Source organism: Daktulosphaira vitifoliae, unplaced genomic scaffold (genome assembly GCF_025091365.1).
Source record: "Daktulosphaira vitifoliae isolate Bord-2020 unplaced genomic scaffold, ASM2509136v1 Scaffold_3, whole genome shotgun sequence".
In the NCBI taxonomy this organism is placed as follows: Eukaryota; Metazoa; Arthropoda; class Insecta; order Hemiptera; family Phylloxeridae; genus Daktulosphaira; species Daktulosphaira vitifoliae.
The window spans coordinates 12,565,041-12,585,902 of NW_026099574.1; the positions used below are offsets into that span (position 1 = coordinate 12,565,041).

At 24.8% G+C, this 20,862-nt stretch overlaps 1 protein-coding gene across 1 annotated transcript; it reads right to left on the reverse strand.

The window, feature by feature from the left end:
- Positions 1-1,519: 1,519 nt before the first annotated feature.
- On the reverse strand, positions 1,520-20,526 carry LOC126902341 (uncharacterized). The gene is made up of 7 exons (XM_050679504.1): positions 20,472-20,526; positions 20,339-20,393; positions 19,813-19,845; positions 7,779-7,811; positions 7,373-7,402; positions 5,161-5,184; positions 1,520-1,900 (listed from the first exon to the last, which is right to left on the reverse strand). Exons 1-7 carry the CDS (start codon positions 20,472-20,474, stop codon positions 1,563-1,565), a joined length of 516 nt encoding a protein of 171 aa, XP_050535461.1. The 5' UTR covers positions 20,475-20,526; the 3' UTR covers positions 1,520-1,562.
- Between the last annotated feature and the right edge of the window lie 336 nt (positions 20,527-20,862).

Below are 20,862 nucleotides of genomic sequence, written 5' to 3' on the forward strand. Positions count from 1 at the left end.
TATTTCCTATCAAATATTACATTATCGTATTTATTTACAAAAAAAAAGTCAACGTCACTCTGTCTCATGTGCACCTAAGAGTATATAATGTGATTATCTTAAAAAAACGTTTCTTTGTGTTTCCATAAAAACAAATAACTCTACAAAACTGAAGAAAATATTTAAAAAATCTAACAATCAATTTACACCTTATTACGATGAAAATTTTACAATATTTTTACGGTTGATTCATAGCGATGATCATATTTATTTAAATTTGTCAATTAAAATTAATTTTATGAATGTGTAGTCATTAGTGTTATGTAAATCATATGGCATTGTTCTCAAAATTTGCAAAGATCATTTTTGTTCTGATAGGAACAAAAAAAAAATGTCATCTTTAAGCGAATTAAAAAAACCGTAAAATAAGTGGCATCGTAATATATATTTTGTATTCGCGTAAAAGGGGAAAAAATGTAAAATTGCAACTTTTGAAAAAATTAAATTGAAACTTACAGCTTACATTTAATTCTATTTTCATATGGAAACACATATACAGGGTGATTTTTTTATCATAACTCACTCAATTACTTGCAGAATAATAATAATTTAAACATTTTTTTTTTTTATTATCTTTAGTTACACATTATTCTTGAATTTTTAACTATGTAATACTTTTTAAGTTCATCCCTTATGCCTTGGAAGGGGGTCAACTTTGTTTTTTTAAATGGTAACACATATTTTTAATTTAATAAAATGTTTGAGTTTTTAATTTAATAGTAAATGGCATTTGAATTTTTAATATAACTTAATTCGTTTATTAGATATAATCATTTAAAGTTTCAAATTTTTGAGTTAATATATAGGTATAATACACAAGGGATTACAAATACAGGTAGCTAATTGATTTTTTATGACATCGATATTAGCAGGTACACAGCATTGTTATTATCAATGATAGTAAAGCACATTGTTATGAGTTTATAAATACACTAACTGACAATACAGAAAGTATATCTATTGATAATCATAATTGATAATAAACAATCCGTGACTGAGACAGCAATGTCATAAAAATCCAATTAACTACCTGTATTTACAATCCCATGTGTATTATACATGTATATTAACTCAAAATTTTGAAACTTTAAATGTTTATATCTAATAAGCTAATAAAGTTATATTAAAAATTCAAATGCCATTTACTATTAAATTAAATACTCAAACATTTTATTAAATTAAAAATATGTGTTACCATTTAAAAAATCAAAGTTGACCCCCCTCCAAGGCATAAGTGATGAACTTAAAAAGTATTACATAGTTAGAAATTCAAGAATACTGTGTAACTAAAGATAATAAAAAAAAAAAATGTTTAAATTATTATTATTATGCAAGTAATTGAGTGGGTTATGATAAAAAAATCACCCTGTACAACATAATTTATTTTATGTAAAACATAAAAAAATTTAATTTTCACGTATATGGAAATTTTTATTTTAAATAACGCAAGGAAAAATTTGGATAAATAATGATAACAATGTTAAATTTATGTACGGTATTTTTATATTTTTTATAAAATTACACTACTCGCCACTAAATCTTCTTTTTAGCTCAAGAATATCACTGTTGCTAAGATCATAATTATTAGAAGATAATAAATGCTCTATGTATTCATGTGTCGCATAGTTAATTTTATAATTTTCTTTACTTCCGTATATGTAATATAAGCAATCTCGGATAAATTCATTATTTTTGCTATTATTTGTTTTTTTATTTGTTTTTTTATTTTCTTCACAATATCGACAATATTTCTGATATAATTTAAGAGATAAATTGACACATCTTTCACATAATGTATGACCACAGGTGAACATTCTCATTTCTGATACCGTTAGTGGTTTTTTACAACATCCACATATAGCTTTAAATTAAATATAAATTATTATATTTAATACAACGGATTTGAAAAATTTACATGGAAAAATCATTAAATATGTATTTAATATATTTTAACTTTGAAGGGAATCTGATAATGTATTAATTCTATTATGATATTTTATAATTTAACTGTATACAGGCTAATTTTTTTTAACATAACCTACTCAATTACTTACAGAATAAGAATAATTTAAACTTTTTTTTTTTTGATTATCTTTAGTTACACATTATACTTAAATTATTAACTATGTAATATTTTTTAAGTTGATACCTTATATCTTGTAAGGGTGTCAACTTTGTTTTTTAAATAGGATCATATATTTTGAATTTAATAAAATGTTTGAGTTTTTAATTTAATATTAAATAGCATTTGAAGTTTTATTATACTTTATTGACTTCGATACGCAGATTGACTGCAGATACGCAGCATTTCTTATAATGATAATAGATCACATTATTGTGAGCTTAGAAATACATTGACTGATAATACAGAAAGCATATCTATTCATAGACATAATTAACAATAAACCCTCGTGTGTTATACATGTGTATTAACCTAAAAATTTGAAACTTTAAAATTTTCTATCTAATTAACGAATAAAATTATATTAAAAATTCAATTGCCATTTACTTAATAGCAAGTTAAAATATTAATTTTCCATTAAATAAAAAACTAAAACATTTTATTAAATTCAAAATATGTGTTCCCTTATAAGAAAGAAAGTTGACTCCTTACAACGCATAAGGGATGAACTTAAAAAGTATTACATAGTTAATAATTTAAGAATAATGTGTAACTAAAGATAATCAGAAAAAAAATGTTTAAATTATTTTTATTCTGTAAGTAATTGGGTGGGTGGGTTATGATAAAAATATTAGCCTGTAAAACTTATTCAATTTTTCAGAAAAAATGAAATAAAAGTTATAAGCTAAACTTATATAAATTAATCTTAACTTAAAGAAAAACCCCAATGAGGGTCCACCATGGATTTCGTAACTTATCCTTAGGGTAAAGGTTATATGATTAACAGTTAGAAATTTATACAACAACTATTAAAATGTATTAAATAAAATAAAATATAGTTGTCATAAACAGAACAAAAACGATAGCCATGACACAGTGTGGACGTGGCATAGTTGGGACAAGTATAGATGATATATGATAGTCATTAAAATCACTATCATAAGAAACTCTTCGATGCAAATCTGTAGATAAGGTTTAATTTTAAGAAATTGTTGAATTATTGAAACTACTATTCCATCATTATTCCTAATTAGTTGTTCTATGATTTATAAGAATAATATATGAATAAATATCTATTATAGCAATTCATCGTCGTATTATGAAATTGATTATCAATAATTTATTATTGTAATTTTTACGGAAAAGTTATAAAAAATTAAATTATAGTTATTACTTTTATGACTGACATGTATAAAAGTTGAAGGGCTTGATGTAATACTTATCAAAAAAAAATTATTTGTTACTTAAAAATAAATTTATTGGTTTACAAGGAATTTTTATCAGACATCTTAATAACTTTTCTAAAGTCATTTTGCGCCTATTTTAAATCTGAAATAGGAGTTTTGGATATGGACTAAATAATAACAAAATCCTTCTAATTAATATAACAAATATTTATCGTATGACGTTGAGAATATTAAGTCCTGCAAGAGCTGAGAGAAAAGTTGTGACAGATACAAAAAAAATATACACATCATGGTAAAATTAATGACTTCTAATCTTGGTATCAGAGTTAAATAAAACAAAAATAGTAAATATATCAAATAAATCTATTAAATAAACAGAAATAGAAAAGGAGAGAAATATAGATAATAAATACATTACGATAAAATATTAAGTTACATAATAGTAATTAGTTTTATTTGGATTATTTTTTATAATATCGCATATTCAATTTTATAATCAACAATATTAAATAAAATTAACAAAATAGGGAATGCATAAGCATGACAGATCCAACGCATGTCAGGGTAATATGGATATGTTACCAATGTCAATGGGTATGCTCTACATAAATAATGAGGACCAAATGAGATGTTTACCATGTCCCCCTGACTACACCCAAGGAATTGTCAACTCATGGAAGGAGGGGAAGGGAGCGAAAAACAATTTTAAACGATTGACCATTAATCATAAGATAAAATATATAGTTAACCGATATGTAGTCATTATCTATAATTTAAAAAATTGACCACATTGTCTGTATGACGCCACTACTCGTACGACAATTCGCCGAATAAAGGTTTCATCTTTGCCGGTTCTTACAACAGATCCAATATAAATAAATAAATTTATGAAATCAAAAATTTGTAAACACTATGTCTCTTTTGGGGATTTTATTATTAAACTTAATTTCAAAGCAGAGAAAATTAATTTTTACTCTAATTAGAGTAACTTAATCTTGAAACAAATATATGTAAAGAGAATAAATAACGTTTACAAAAATATTATTAAATTAGTAAATTTATACATTCATTAAAAAAAAACCCCGTTGTTTTATCTGTCCTTGATCAATAGATTGATTGAAATTACGTATTATTGAACAGCTTTAGCAAACTATCTAATATGAATGTCATGTTCCAGACCGAAGAAATCGAACATTATCTTTTCCAAACCACCTACACATTAATGACAAACGTTTCACGTACAAAACAATCAATAACGTCGTTCATAAAAACACTCTCAACCACCGACAGGGAAATAAAGCTGCAGGACGTCACTGATAAAGCAAACAGTGTCCGTAATACTCTACTCGCATAGACATCGAGAGTATACGAGAGTGTAAATGACGTCATCACAACCACTACACATACATACTACCCCAACAGTAAAACCGGTTAGGGTAGGCCATGACGCTGAAAATCCAAAATTGACCGACTCCCACCGAGCCATTCTGTTTTGGCATGACCCTAAACGTTGTCAGTTGACCAAGAATAATTAATATACCACTTTACATTTTTTACAGATTGTTGAAACTATACAAAAACAAATTTATGAAATTCATATAATAAACGAAGGTGTGAAATTCGATACCAATTGTTAGTATTCTAAGAGTCATTCAAATTTAGATGTATGAGAAGGATTTTAACTTCATAGTAACAACTTTAAGAATAATTTTTAATTTTTAATTATTGATCACATATATTTTAAACCTTTCTTTGAAATATTCAAGTAATTTAAACGATCAGTTTGATAATGAATTTAACATTTATACTTACAAGAGCTATATTTTCCATTTTCTACTATAAAATAAAAAATATATCTTGGTAATTACATAAAAGAAAATAAATTTATACTTTTATTAAGTGGTCAATATTTAAGAATGCTTTAAGAGTTCAAAAAAATAATATTAACTTTCTTGGAAATAATTAAAAATATAAAAAGTGTTTTACATAAACATTTTTTATTAACGTATAATTTTAGTACAGTTTGTTTACAGTAGTAAATTTTAGTACAGTTTGTGAAATTTGTTTTTTTCTATGAAATAATATTGTTGAGAAAAATGTATATTATAATCAATGTTAGGTAATACACATTAGTACGTTAGTCATTTCCCTAACGACTTTATTTTTTGTGTAACGTCTTTGTAATTTAGTTATTTTGCATATTTAAAAACGCATTTCCAACTAATTGCAATTATCTGAATAACGCGTTATTTATTAAAACTCTTATTAAAAACTATGATTACGCCCTAGAGGCGTTCAACTTGGGCATTTGCTCCAGTCATAATTTTCATTATAAATCAGTGGTGATCAACTTTCATTCAAACTAGACTAAGCTACACTGGGTCATTTAAATGTAATATATGAAAATAGTAAAATTTTAGCATGAAAATATAATTTTGTTCGATAAGCTAAATAAGTTTTCCACGACAACTTTTAATAAATTGCACGCTTTTACTATAGAGGATATGTGAACGGCTTTGTGAAATAATGAGCCGGACAAAAGTTTAGTATAATCACAAATGATGCCACAGATTACACTGTACAACACTTTTGTGCGTCAAACAATATTACAGAAAGTTCGGTTTATCATTAACCACTCGATTACTAACAAAATAAGTAAAATATTGGAAAAAAAAAAATTAATTACTTTTAGTTGCACATACTTCTTGATGTATAAGCTAAAAATTACTTTTTAGAATTATCCTTTGTGACTTAAAGAAATGTTAATTTTATTTTTTATTTTGCAACATACTAACATATAAAATAGGGATAATCTAATAAAGAAAATATTGAATAATATAATAAAGAAGACTGGTCGATAACAACTTTTGAACCAGTTTATCAGAATCTATTCACAATTTAGCGTAATGACTGATGGTGAAGAGTGGTTGCTACTATTTTTATCACTAGTCATTAAAAAATCGAAATTTTAAAGTATTATAACTGGAAAATGTATTAAGTAGAAAAACTTTATTGCTATAAAATGAAAAAAATAAATCTTCAATAATTACAAAAATTACAGCTACAAGTTACCATTCGTAAAATAACAGTTATTAACATCACTGTCATAATAAAAGCGTCGAATCGACTCTGTATAATTTAATAACTTATATATTTGTTATTTCAAAATTTCACTGGAATATAAACTACTTATTAAATTGAAAATAATGTTATTTTAAAAAGGACAGATGAATGAGAGTGATAAGTAATAATTGCCTTATCTAATTTCTTATCAAGGTATTAATGCCAAGTTTGTAATGTATACACATTATCATCATATGTATACACAGTAATCATGAAATGATAGTNTTATTACTTATCACTCTCATTCAAAAGTATATTGAAAAGATAGCGTTTTCTTCTGTCGTTTTCTCAATACATTGATATAATGTTTAATACCGTAAAATAATACATGAAAATTCAATTTTTCACAAATTTCAAAACGCTACAGAATATTTACTACTCAATNACAAACTTCAAAACGCTACAGAATATTTACTACTGAATATTAATAAGATATTTTTTTACTAAAATTTTTCTTAAATTCTACTCTACAAAATAGCTATCTTAGATTTTTTTTTTTACATTTTATTTAAAATTAAAAAATAATTAATATTTTTAATAAAATGTAAAAAAATTAATTTTTGAGATATAGCTATAGACCTAACGTATAACTATTATTTAAAAAAAATATCAGCTAAAAATATTAAATGGATCAAAAGTTATTTAAGTTGTCAGTGAGTGGTGGGCCACCCTGTATATGAGAAACTTAATTCTTTTTTATTCCCTTTAGTAAATAATAGACATATCACATAAAAAGTCATGCACAGGTAATNTGTACAGGTACACAACTTAAACAACAATTATAAAGAATTAATAAAAAGAATAAAATAGCTAGATAAATTGAAAAATGAAAATCTTTGTAAATTATGTTTTTATAAAATAAAGTATAACAATACTAATAATTATTATTAATTTTACTCACGCTGGTCAGCACCATCGGAAGATTCGTCTTCTAAATAATTAATATTAAAACAATGTCTGTTGTTTATAATTTTATATTAAGCTTCAGTATACAAATATTATATAAACATCATTAATATTATTAAAGATATTTACAAAAAAATTTTAAAAAGGAAATTATTAGAGTAATAATTTTATCAACGCTAAATAAACATACAAGGTCCCAATGCAAGTACAGAGGATGTATTTTTAATATTGATTATACTTAAATAAAAAGGTCATGTTCAAAAAATAACGTGACCCAACAATAAATTTGAACTGCCATTTAGTTTAAAAATTTTTTATACACAAAGCCTCATTTATAATTTAATTTTGAAGTGTATATTACAATTATCATAATAATTATAATTATTATTAATTTTACTTACGCTTGTTAGCATCACCCAAAGATTCGGGAACGCCTTTAAAATAATTAATATTAAAAATATGTCTATTTTTTATTAAGCCCCAGATTATATATATCTTTAATACAATTATAGATATTTATAAATAAATTTAAAAAAGTAAATGAACAGAATAATAATTTTATCTGCCCTAAATAAAGATTTAAGACATCCATGCAAATACAAAGGTTATAAAATTATTGTTTATAATTTAATAAACAGTCAAGTTCGAAAAATATTAATAAATTCAACTTACCAGACGTGGCTATACACTTTGTCAAGTAATGATCTAGAAAATATAGAGTTGTAATAATGATTTACTCAAAGATCTTCTAAAGGTTAGAGTATTTTAGTATCACTAAAAGGATAGTCTGTACACCCGTCAGTTTAGCTCAAAAGTAACAGACCGAGATGTGACGGTCAACAGCATAAAACTACCTTTTCATTCTACCAACTACAAAAATGTTAATCCCAGAAAATAGACACCTCCTACACTAACTTTCTTTCTTTTTGTCCAATGATAAAAATAAAATAACCAATGCCTCACATTCAGTCAGTACTTTAAATCAATAATAACGTTCAAAATAGTCTAATAGATATTATCAACTAGTCATATTATTGTAACCTATTTTAAGTTAATGAAATAATGATGATATGAAAAATACTGTTTGGTTGAGAAAAAATAATAAAATAAAAAGTTAAATTCTAAATATTATATTTATTTTTCGATGAAGTATCAAAGACAAATAAATCACTCTGTATATAAATTATATGTTTATTACCATTATGGATGACCATAAATACCATAGTTGATAAAGAAACTAAAGAAAAGAATTTCTGAAAATCAAATTAAAAAAAATTAATCAATTAAAATATTCAATTTTATAATTATAACTTATAATATATTTTACTTACCATTGCGATTTCTAGAACGACGAAAAAATGTACTTTTGAAAGCAACAAATAATTGTTTAGAAGAATTTAAAGTATGTAGTTATGTTTTTAAAAGTTTTTAGGAGATATTTTATATTGACTAGAATGAATAGTTTGCTCAGTTGCAATTAGTCGTTATTACATGTAAATAAAAAAAATGACTAAAACACATGATTTATTATGTGCTTAAAATTATTTTCAATAAAATAATATCTATAATTTATATGAAATTTATTGATAGTGTTAAAAGAAAAAATTCCTTATTTTACCACAAGATTATATTTTATTGCGCAGTTAATATATGACCTTAATTTAAAGAGGGTGATATTGAAGAACTAAATTATACATGTATTTAAAAAAAAAAGGAGTGTCTTCTTCTTATTTGATCGTCCTAAACTTTTGAATAAATTTGAATGTATTATTCAAATTCACTCTATACTCAAAAAATATTGAAAACTTGCAATTTTTGGACAGGATAATAATGTTAGGTTCAAAAAACTTTTACACATAATATATGATAGAGTTCAACCAAATACTGTATATTAAATATATTTTTAGCGACAAAATACCTAAACATTAATTTTCTTAAATAGGAAAATTATTTCTGATTTAGTTATACGATTTATCATGATAAATTAATTTTTTAGAAAAACAATTTGCGTCTTAAATTTTATATTTAACATAGAAATTCATCATTAATTTAGTTTATGTATATTGGTGGCAAAAATAATTTATTACCTATGAATTAAACCAACCAATCATTGTATATTCTTGCTATTTCTTTTAACGATACGTCATCCACCCATACTTAAAAGAAATCAAAAATAATTTTTAGAACGATTTTTTATTTTATAATTTTCTTAGTTTGTAAGAATTTCTCATGGTTAACTAAAATACATTAGTTAATAATTTGAAGGCTCCGCCTTAAACAGTTGAAACTATATTTAACAAAAAAAAAAAATATAGTCCTTACCAATTCAATATTTTAACAATTACTATTAAGTATTGTGATTCTATTAAAATAAATATTGTTTTATATAAATGTGTAAAATTTCATATTCAACACAAATATCTGAGTATACCTATTAAAAAAATAGGTGGTTTAGAATTTAAAAATTAAAAAAAAAAAACCCTAGTTCAATATAATAATTTTTATAAATTATACTAATTCATTAAAGGGTAATAAATAAGGTAAAATAACTTAAATTTGCTCAAAAACGTTAGTCACTGATTGAATACGCAATCCTATGTAACAATTTTAAGAAATAATATTAAAAAAACATTTTTATAATATTATATGTTGTACAACGTTACAAAAATATTATTTAAAAATAATTGTATTTGGGATTGTGTTAAATGTTTCTTTTAATGCTCTTAATATTGAGTCTGATTATTTTTCAAACGTATTTTTTTCATATGTATAAATGAATAACGAACAAATAACTGAAATATTTAGCACTATGTTTCAGTTTTATTATTTGCTATTTATTATTTATTTTCAAACAAAATTGTTACGTTATTCATACAATATTTTTAGTTTGAAGCTACATTTTATTACTGCTGAATAATTATATTCGATTTTATCTCATAAATTTCACTTTCTTGAAAAGCAGTTATTTATGTGCACATACAAATTAAATAATCAATACCAATATTTTTTTAAATATAAATTTTAATTTGTTACCAATTCGAAGAAGTATGATAAAACCAATAGACTTTTTCATTATTCCATTTAAATAAATTTTAATTAGTTTCAAACTCTTTTAGCTTATAATTTAAAATTAGAATGATTGATCTTTATAAAAAAGTAAAATATAAAAATAATCTATCAAAAGCTATAGCGAGGATACAAATATGGCTGATACCTGAGAAGGTATTGGTTTTATAATGATGTTTGTTTTGTGTCTGTCGTCTTGAAATGTCTTAGCTCTTAAAAAAAAAAATACATAACGATAGACAGTGAACAAAATGAATACATCATCAAAACGNATAGTGAACAAAATGAATATATCATCAAAACACAATAAACAGTATTTTTTTAAAAACCTGCTAAATTTACTATCTTATCTTCATAGATAACTAATAATTTTTCTAGTAATTACAGCACAACAAAAAAACAGAATTATATAGTGATAAATCAGACAAAATTTATCGTCCTGTAAAACTAAAAAATACAGATATTGAGTTTTGTATAGTTGCAAGTGTTTTACCGGTTGCCTCGCAGATTATAAAATCTGTAACGTAGATAATTTGTTATCTGTTTTATCAACTCCGTCGTGTTCGGATCTGTTGTTGGATGGAGGGCTGGGATGAATTCCTCCCTAGCCCACTTTCGGATTCATTCCATCAATAAGGACACTGTCGATGCCAATGTACTTCACCGCAATATTTGCACCGGTTCAGTGGTATGTTCACGGTTACGTTACCAAAACCATTGTCAGGTCGTCAATTGAGCAGATTAAGACCGGTACACGAGTTCATTACCGTAGTGTGGTGGACTTATCTACGTTGTACGCTGTTGCACATAGATCAACGAATGACACTGTGTGCATCAACTAGTGATGGGCATTTTCGATTATTTTAAAATATCGAATAATAACTATTGGACTTGTTTTTATACAATCAAATAGTTTATATTTAGCATAAACTCTTCGAATAGACTATTGAATAGTTTAAATTTTAAATTTTTTTTCTAAAAATTATCTGAACTTATTGAAAAATGAACAAATCAAAATAATTCTTTTTTAAATTGAAAAAATAAATATTTCTCTTTCATTTGAAATAAATATTTGAAAATCTGACCCTTTATCTGCTCATAAAGGAGGATTCAAAATAGCAACTTCTATACAAAAATTGAATTTTTTAAACCATTTTCACCATCGACAAAAATATGCTTTTTCTAAACAATTTTTGTTCTGAATGTGATAAAGCTTTCATGGATTGACATATTATTTGTCCTGATTTTCAATCATCAATTGCATTTTTTCTATTACCTACAATTTTTGAGATAATTACTTATTAGTAAAAAATAAATATTTACATATAAAAAAAAGCCAGTACAGGGGGGACGCGGCACAGTGGTGACGTGGCATAGTTGGATCAATTATAATAATATCTGACAGTGATTAAAATCACTATCAAAAAAAAAACGTTTCTATTCATATCATTAGATAATGTTTAATTTTAAAAAATTGGTGGATTATTCCAAAAGCTACATGATCTGTTATTTTCTTGTTATTATCCTGAATGAAAAAGGGATTATTAAAAAATATTATTTCTTATAAAAAAATTGTATTGATCCATACATTTTTCAAAAATTTATAACATTTTAAAGTTAAAAATGTAAAATATAAAATCGAGAATTTTCACACAAAAATATCATTTGATAGCTATTTTCACCGTGAAGATAAAATAAAGTCCAAAATTTTTTTGTTCCATAATAAAGTATATTACATTAGGTTTAATTTAAGATAGATATTTATAAGAAAATTATATTAATTTGTTCATTTTTAAAAAAATTATGGCAGTTTTAAGAAAAAAAAATTGAAAAAATTTCGAAAATTAGCAATTTTTAAATTTGTAATTTTTTTGGAGATTTTCCTTATTTATGGTAAACGAAAGAAATTTTTTCAATTTTTGAGGGTAATGTCTTCGACTATATACGATTTTTGATCTTTTGACGTATCATTGAAAGAAATCGGTTCAGTGAAAGCTGAGAAAAAGTGGTAATAGACACAAAAAAAAAACACATCACAGTAAAATTAATATCTTCTGTCGTAACTCAAAAATGGAGAAGGTAATATATAAGTAAAAAAAGGTTAGGATAATATTGTTGTTGGAATTAAAAAAATGAGAGTAAGAGTTACTTTTGATTCGGAGTGTAATTTGAGGGTCATAAAATAACAATGTAAATTTTCTTATGGATTTAAAAAATCTTACCTGGTTAATTCTCTGGTTCTTATAATATCCACAGTGATGATATTTGTAAGATGATAAATAAAATAACACAAGTTCAAATTTTAGTGTACAAATTAATACATAAAAACTTTGACAATGACGATTACGACGTTCGCACAACTTAATGCGGACCACGATAGGAACAGCCCAATATAGAGCACGAAAATGAACAGCCAGGAGTATGGGTTTGCTCTGGCTTTTTATAATATTTTTTTACTTCCAAAAATCGTCACTGTCGAATTTTTAGTATAATTGTTTATTGATAAATAAGCATGAAACACAGAGATCAATACAGATGAATAGAACATAAATTATTTTGACATTTACATATATAACATTAACATGTTTTTTTTTACAAGTAAGACGAAAATTAATACAATGTATTTAACTAATAAGAATAGAATAATAGAGATGACAAAAATAATGTATAGATTTTCTTTTGGTGAGGAAGGATTTTAAAAGTAATTATTAATTGTTTTAAGACTGAACCGCATATACTACAATGTAGCCAAACAGTGTGAGTTTTTTGACTATTTCTCTTAAATGTTTATCTAAGTTTTATTCGAAAAGGATCATGTCCTTGTAAGAATATAATGTATAATGAAACAAGTTAAAATGTACCATTTCTATGGATAGAAGTGGCNAGTTAAAATGAACCATTTCTATGGATAGAAGTGGTGACTATTTGAAATGAAAAAGAATATATTAATAAATACTAAAAAGATAGTATAGTTGAGTACATGAACAGGGTATTTTAGTGTTGTCCCGTATAAATAATAGTGACGATTATATTACGACACTTCTCAGCTTCGCATCGAAGCTAAAAAAAATATATAGGTTAAATTGAAATTCAACAACACATCAGAGGACAATATCATAGATGAAACTAGACCCTGAAAATATCTGAAAATTGGCATATGATAGAATATTTTAATTATAGCATCTATTTAAATAGTAAGAATTTCATAGAAATAATTAATATGATTTTTATTGAAATAATTTTTTTCGATATTAATAAAATAAAGTTTAAATTTAAGTAAAAATTTTTTATTTTCATGATATACACAGTATATCATTAATGTTATAATGTACTATTTAAGACTTTAATCACACAAGATGATATGTATACCAATAAAAATTATATACATATGTACCTTTTAAATACTAATGAAATTTCGTAGAAAAGGCATATATTAATTATATAAAACAAACAGGAAATAATAAACAATATGTAATAGTAGCACATAAGATGTAGAGTAATTAACTATGTCCAAAATATTATATAAGATATGATAGTGTTTCATAATATAGAGAACATTATTGACGATGATATAATAAATAACATGTAATAAATTACGATTAATAAAGAAATAACGATAAAGTCAGTGATCACTTCTTGCCTTTAAAATAACGATCAAATTAAATATAAAAAGCCCAAAATAAGGAGCATTCTGGCTCAGATGTCACTCTGATGGTGGTCGGAATGCTTTCACTTGCTCAGATGCGGTCAAATATTCATTGAGATACTCACTACGCTTAATCATTCCACATCTTTATAACGAAATATATGTGAGAAGCGATCCGCTGTCTCTTCAATTATATTTGTACAAGAACACAATATTTTTTCATTTCAGCGTGTCATTAGAAATATCAAGGTAGGAAACTAATAATTTCACCAAAAATACATAAGGTTTAGAATTAAATTTTTTGAGTACATAGATTAAGTAGGCATACAGGAAAATCGAGTGATCATCAATAATAAGAAGTATACCAAGTAAATTTAATAAATTGATAATGTTTGTACAGAATTACTTAGCAGTTCTTGTTATTTCTTGTGTGTTTCAGGAGTTAGATTGAAGTTACATACGTATAGCCACCATACCACTTTGGGTAGACACGAAGTGACTCAATCCCACCTATCATCGATAACCGTCAAAACTAGTGGCATTATTGATATTAATGAATTGACAATTAATCACAATAAATCTCATATTAATAAAATAAAGATCACTTTATTTTTTTATTATCTTCTATATTTCTTACAGACCCTCGTAGTCATACCACGTGTAATAAAATTATTAATACAATAAAGTAGTAGCTCAAACAAGCACCCAACCATTTCATATTTAATTTATTTTATTCTTTCTTCAAAAAACGCAAAGTTTCGACATTTTTTCATTTTTTTCTCATGAAACTGCCATAACTTTTTAAAAAAATACCAAATAAATAAAAAATTTTATAGATGTATGTTGTTTTTTCCTATTATTTGGTATATTTTTTTTATAAATCTGACACTTACCTACCCACGGGGAGGGATTAAAATGACAACTATTTCACAAAAAATTAACTTTTGAAACGGTTCCGATAAGTCTGACACTTTTATGTATATCTTAAATTAAAGCTAATGTAAAGTACTTTATTATGAAAAAAAATTTGGACTTTATTTTGTCTTCACGGTGGAAATAGATATCAATATTAATAAAAGAAATACGATATTTGTAAAAAAATTCTTTTTTATATTTTTAACTTTATAATTCTATAAGTTCTTGAAAAATGTATGGATCATTATATTTTTTTTTAAATAAGTACTATTTATATTCTTTTTTGTTACATACTTTTATTTAAATCGGACCATTACCCTTTATATATTAATATGTATATTTATTTATTCATATATTACACTTATAAATCATGGTGCTTGTAATCAGGATATAAATAAGGAAATTATGTAGCTTTTGGAATAATACACCAATTTTTTAAAATTAAACACTATCTACAGATTAGCATCGAAGCGTTTTTTAGAATAGTGATTTTAATCACTGTCAGATATCATTATACTTGAACCAACTATGCCACGTCCACACTGAGCCACGACCCCACTGTGCTGGGTTTTTTATATGTAAATACTCGTTTATACTAATCATTAATAATCTTAAAAAAATAATAGATAGAATAAATCTAATTGAAGATTTGAAATCAAGGCAAAAAATTGGTTTAGTAAAAAGTATATTTTGGTGTATGATGAATTTAAAAATGTTTCATTTTAGTGTTATGATTTTTCTGTGTAATTCAGTAGAAAATCGTATTCTATACTTCTATTATTTGTGGAGGTCTTTAATTTTAAAAATACATACTTTAAATAAAGTATTTTTATAAAAAAAAAAATTTAACTTAGACGGCCAATTTTTCATAGTAGAAAAGTCGTCATGAAATTCTTTTAAAAAAATTTTCTAAAAACTTATGTAGGTTTTAAATAAACATAAATATTTTGAATATTTATAAGTAATGAATAAAAAATTAGAGGTGATTTGTCCGTTAATCCACATTTTTTAGTACACCAATGATATTTACATTGATTACTTAAAAACATTTTTAAATACATTTTTGTATAACAATTTATTAAATTTTCCAATTTCTACACAAAAATTGTTTTTTTTTCTATAACTTTTCTTTAACCCCGGATCATTTTTAAAAGTTAATTTAAAAAGTAAACTTTTTGGGCAAAAGTTGCCATTTTGAATCCCTTCCAGTGGGCAGGTAAAGGATCAGATTGGTTTGGGATTGTCACCATGAACGAGGGAAATATATTCAATATTTAAGGGTAATGTCTTCGTCTAGATATTATTTGTGATCTTTTGACATATTGTACATCAAAATCGGTCCAGTGAGAACTGAGAAAAAATGGTAATAGACACACAAAAAAACACATCATAGTAAAATTAAAACCTTTTCAGTTTTACATAGAAAATACTACATTTATATACGAGTTTACAATAATTTCGTGTATAATTCTAAAATCCACTAAATCTATCATTCCAATCATTATTAGGATACTTCGGCCTATGGGGTTTTTCAGGTTCTTTCTTACTACACTTTTGATCAAACAATTTATTTTCTTCATTCCATTTATCTTGTTGTTCCTTATTTTTTTGAGCTACACAAGCTGGACAATCTTCATTGTATTTAATTGAATCATAACAAACATCGCAAGAATTATGAAGACATCCCATAATTATTTCATTCCTTGCAGGTTTATGACAAACAACACAACAATTAGTATCTTTAAATAAAATATAAATTACTATATTGTTGTATATTTATACAGTTATTTTAGATAAAATTTAGAAAATTTACATGGTAAAATTATTGGATATCTTTATAATATTTCATTTAAGCATCGATGTGAAGCTGAGAAGGTGTTAATTTTACTAGGATGTGTTTTTTTTTTGTGACTGTTAGCACTTTTTTTTAACTTTCACTAACCGATTTCAAACAACGATACCTCAAAAGATCACAAATTGTATCCCTTCGATGCCATCACCTCTAAAAATAAAAAATATTTCCATCGTTCATCGTAAGTGGGGGGAATTTCAAAAAAATTATAAATTTAAACATCGGTAATTTTCGACATTTCTTCATTTTTTTTTTACTTAACACTACAATAACTATTTGAAAAATGTACGGATCAAAAATAATTATTTTTTATAGATACCTTAGGTATTTACTTATAATTAAGTATATATTTTTTTTAAATCTGTCCTCTTACCTGTCGACCGTAGGATGTATTTGTGTAATAAATTAAATTATAATCCATATGGTAATTATTTTTTATAATATGCAGGCAAGTCACGAAAATATGATAACAATCAACTATACCTAATATATCTATTAAAATATTGTATTAATCCGTACATTTTTCAAAAAGTTATGGCAGTTTTAAGTAAAAAATAATATCAAAAATTACCAATGTTTAAATTTATAACTATTGTGAGATTCCCCCATTTACAACGAACGAAGAAAATTTTTTCAATTTTTGAGTGTAATGTCTTCGACTAGATACGATTTGTGTTATTTTAACAATAAAAGAAATCGGTTTGGTGAGAGCTGAGAAAAAGTGGTAACAGACACAAAAAAAATATATATATAATAGTAAAATGAATACTTTTTCAGTTTCGCATCGAAGCTAATAAATTGATAACTTTTAGTTGCATATGTTTCTTGATTTATCAGCTAAAAATTACTTTGTAGAATCATCTCTTATGACATAAAATCAATGGCGGCTCGTGGGTTGGACGACGGGACAATCGCATCCCCTACTAAAATGAATTTAAAGAGCAAAATTGATTGTCTATTCTAAATTCTAAATTTTTATTAAAAATGCAAATTTTTAAATAGTACAATAGTTACAATACATTTTTCGTGTGCGAACATTTGAGTTGTTTCCCTCAGATACCCACAGTTCATACGAGTACGCACATTAAGTGTCGGGACAAANTTTTTAACTACGGCAACCGTTTACATGCAGAAGATAAAGTGTCGGGACAAATTTTTTTTTTTCATTTTATAGTACATAAAATAAGCTTTAATTTGATATATGTTTAAAGGACGCAGTATTTCCGGAACATTTTCAAAAATTAGGTTGAAAAAGTTAGTTTTTGTAAAAAAGTTTCTATTTTAAATCCCCCTCAATGAGCAGGTTAAGTGTTAAATTTTCAAAAAAATGATATCAAATAAAAGGGAAATGTCTAAGGTTTTATTATAAAAAAACTATGTTGATTTGTTTATTTTTTAAAAAGTTATGAATGTTTTAAGAAAAAAATGACAATATATAACGCTGCACAAAAGAGCATTGTCGTTCGAGCAATATTTTGAAACGCATATCATAAAAGAGGCGCAACAATCGTGTGCGGGCGGATACAGTTAAGCTGCAATCTTATGCGCACGTTTTGGATGGTAAACATTGTCGTCCATACAGTAAAATATTAGTATATTACTGTATTGGGTAATTTATTTCTAGAATTAATTGCGTGTACGATTGTCGTTATTCGTTTGCTATAACAGTAAAATCGCTATTATTATTATTTTCATTTCTATTTTCTACTGCGACCTTTAAAATAATAATATGTCTATTGTGTTTTATGTTATTATATTTAATTTGATAATGTTTTATACCTATAACTAACGGTATTATATTTGTAGTCGCGCCACCGAGCCGCCACAGCGTAAAATAAGGTCACCTCTATTTTTTAAATGACACATAGAAGCTTTTAAAATAAGAAATGATCTAATTAAAAAATAACTTATGGATAACAGTTTTTGAACCAATATTTCAAAAGTATTTACTATTTAAAGTAAATATACTGGAGGTAGAGTAAAAATATTATGTCCTAAACGGTAGGAGAAGTTGGCACTAAAAATTAAGGTTTTACCACAACAAAACATAATAATAGTTGATTATTTTACCATTAAACTACATCATTGAATTTAAAAATGACAATAATAACTTTTGGGCCAGTATTTTGCAAGTTACTAACATTTTATTGACTAAAAGGTAGGAGGAGTGTGGGTCTAAAAATGTCTAACGATAAAAATGAAATAACCAAAGCATTACCTTCAGCCAATACAATAAATCATTAATTATGTCCAAAATAGTGATCCAATAGTTGTTATCAACCAGTCATTTTATTAAAATCTATTTTATCAGATAGTTAAATATGTGTCACTCTTTGACAATTTAAATTTGATGCCCTTATAAAGTATAAAGGATGATGCTAAAAAATACTATTTAAAATACACACATATTTTTATATTGTTTATGCTTTTTAAATAAAGGTCATGTTTGAAAAATAACGTGACCCAAAAATAAATTTTAACTGCTATTTAGTAAATATTTTTTTTAATATATAAAGCCTTATTTATAATTTAATTTTGAAGTGTATTTGATAATTATTATTAATTTTACTTACTTTTGTTAGCACCACCGGAAGATTCTGGAACGCCTTTGAAATAATAAATATTAAAAATATGTCTATTTTTTTATTAAGCCCCAGATTATATATATCTTTAATATAATTATAGATATTTATAAATAAATTAAAAAAAGTAAATAAACAGAATAATAATTTTATCTGCCCAAAATAAACATACAAGGTCCCAATGCAAGTACAAAAGATATATTTTTAATATTGTTTATACTTTAGATATTTGTAGAATGAAATAAATTAAAATAAAAATTTTATCTGCCCTAAATAAAGATTTTAGACATCCATGCAAATACAAAGGTTATAAAATTATTGTTTATAATTTAATAAACAGTCATGTTCGAAAAATATTAATAAATTCAACTTACCAGACGTGGCTATACACTTTGTCAAGTAATGATCTAGAAAATATAGAATTGTAATAATGATTTACTCAAAGATCTTCTAAAGGTTAGAGTATTTTAGTATCACTAAAAGGATAGTCTGTACACCCGTCAGTTTAGCTCAAAAGTAACAGACCGAGATGTGACGGTCAACAGCATAAAACTACCTTTTCATTCTACCAACTACAAAAATGTTAATCCCAGAAAATAGACACCTCCTACACTAACTTTCTTTCTTTTTGTCCAATGATAAAAATAAAATAACCAATGCCTCACATTCAGTCAGTACTTTAAATCAATAATAACGTTCAAAATAGTCTAATAGATATTATCAACTAGTCATATTATTGTAACCTATTTTAAGTTAATGAAATAATGATGATATGAAAAATACTGTTTGGTTGAGAAAAAATAATAAAATAAAAAGTTAAATTCTAAATATTATATTTATTTTTCGATGAAGTATCAAAGACAAATAAATCACTCTGTATATAAATTATATGTTTATTACCATTATGGATGACCATAAATACCATAGTTGATAAAGAAACTAAAGAAAAGAATTTCTGAAAATCAAATTAAAAAAAATTAATCAATTAAAATATTCAATTTTATAATTATAACTTATAATATATTTTACTTACCATTGCGATTTCTAGAACGACGAAAAAATGTACTTTTGAAAGCAACAAATAAAATAAAANGTTATGTTTTTAAAAGTTTTTAGGAGATATTTTATATTGACTAGAATGAATAGTTTGCTCAGTTGCAATTAGTCGTTATTACAAGTAAATAAAAAAAATGACTAAAACACATAAAATTATTTCCAATAAATAATATCTATAATTTATATGAAATTTGTTGATAGTGTTAAAAGAAAAAAATCGTTATTTTACCACAAGATGATATTTTATGGCGCAGTTAATATATGACCTTAATTTAAAGAAGGTGATATTGAAGAACTAAATTATACATGTATTTAAAAAAAAAAGAAGTGTCTTCTTCTTATTTGATCGTCCTAAACTTTTGAATAAA

Bases quoted from the DNA above. Each gene is read 5' to 3' on its own strand.
- LOC126902341 (XM_050679504.1), bottom strand. The intron at 19,846-20,338 runs GTAATAAACATA...TATATTTTCTAG, and splicing joins ATTTATGGTCATCCATAATG to ATCATTACTTGACAAAGTGT. The intron at 5,185-7,372 runs GTGAGTAAAATT...TTTATTTTATAG, and splicing joins TTCCGATGGTGCTGACCAGC to TAGAAAATGGAAAATATAGC.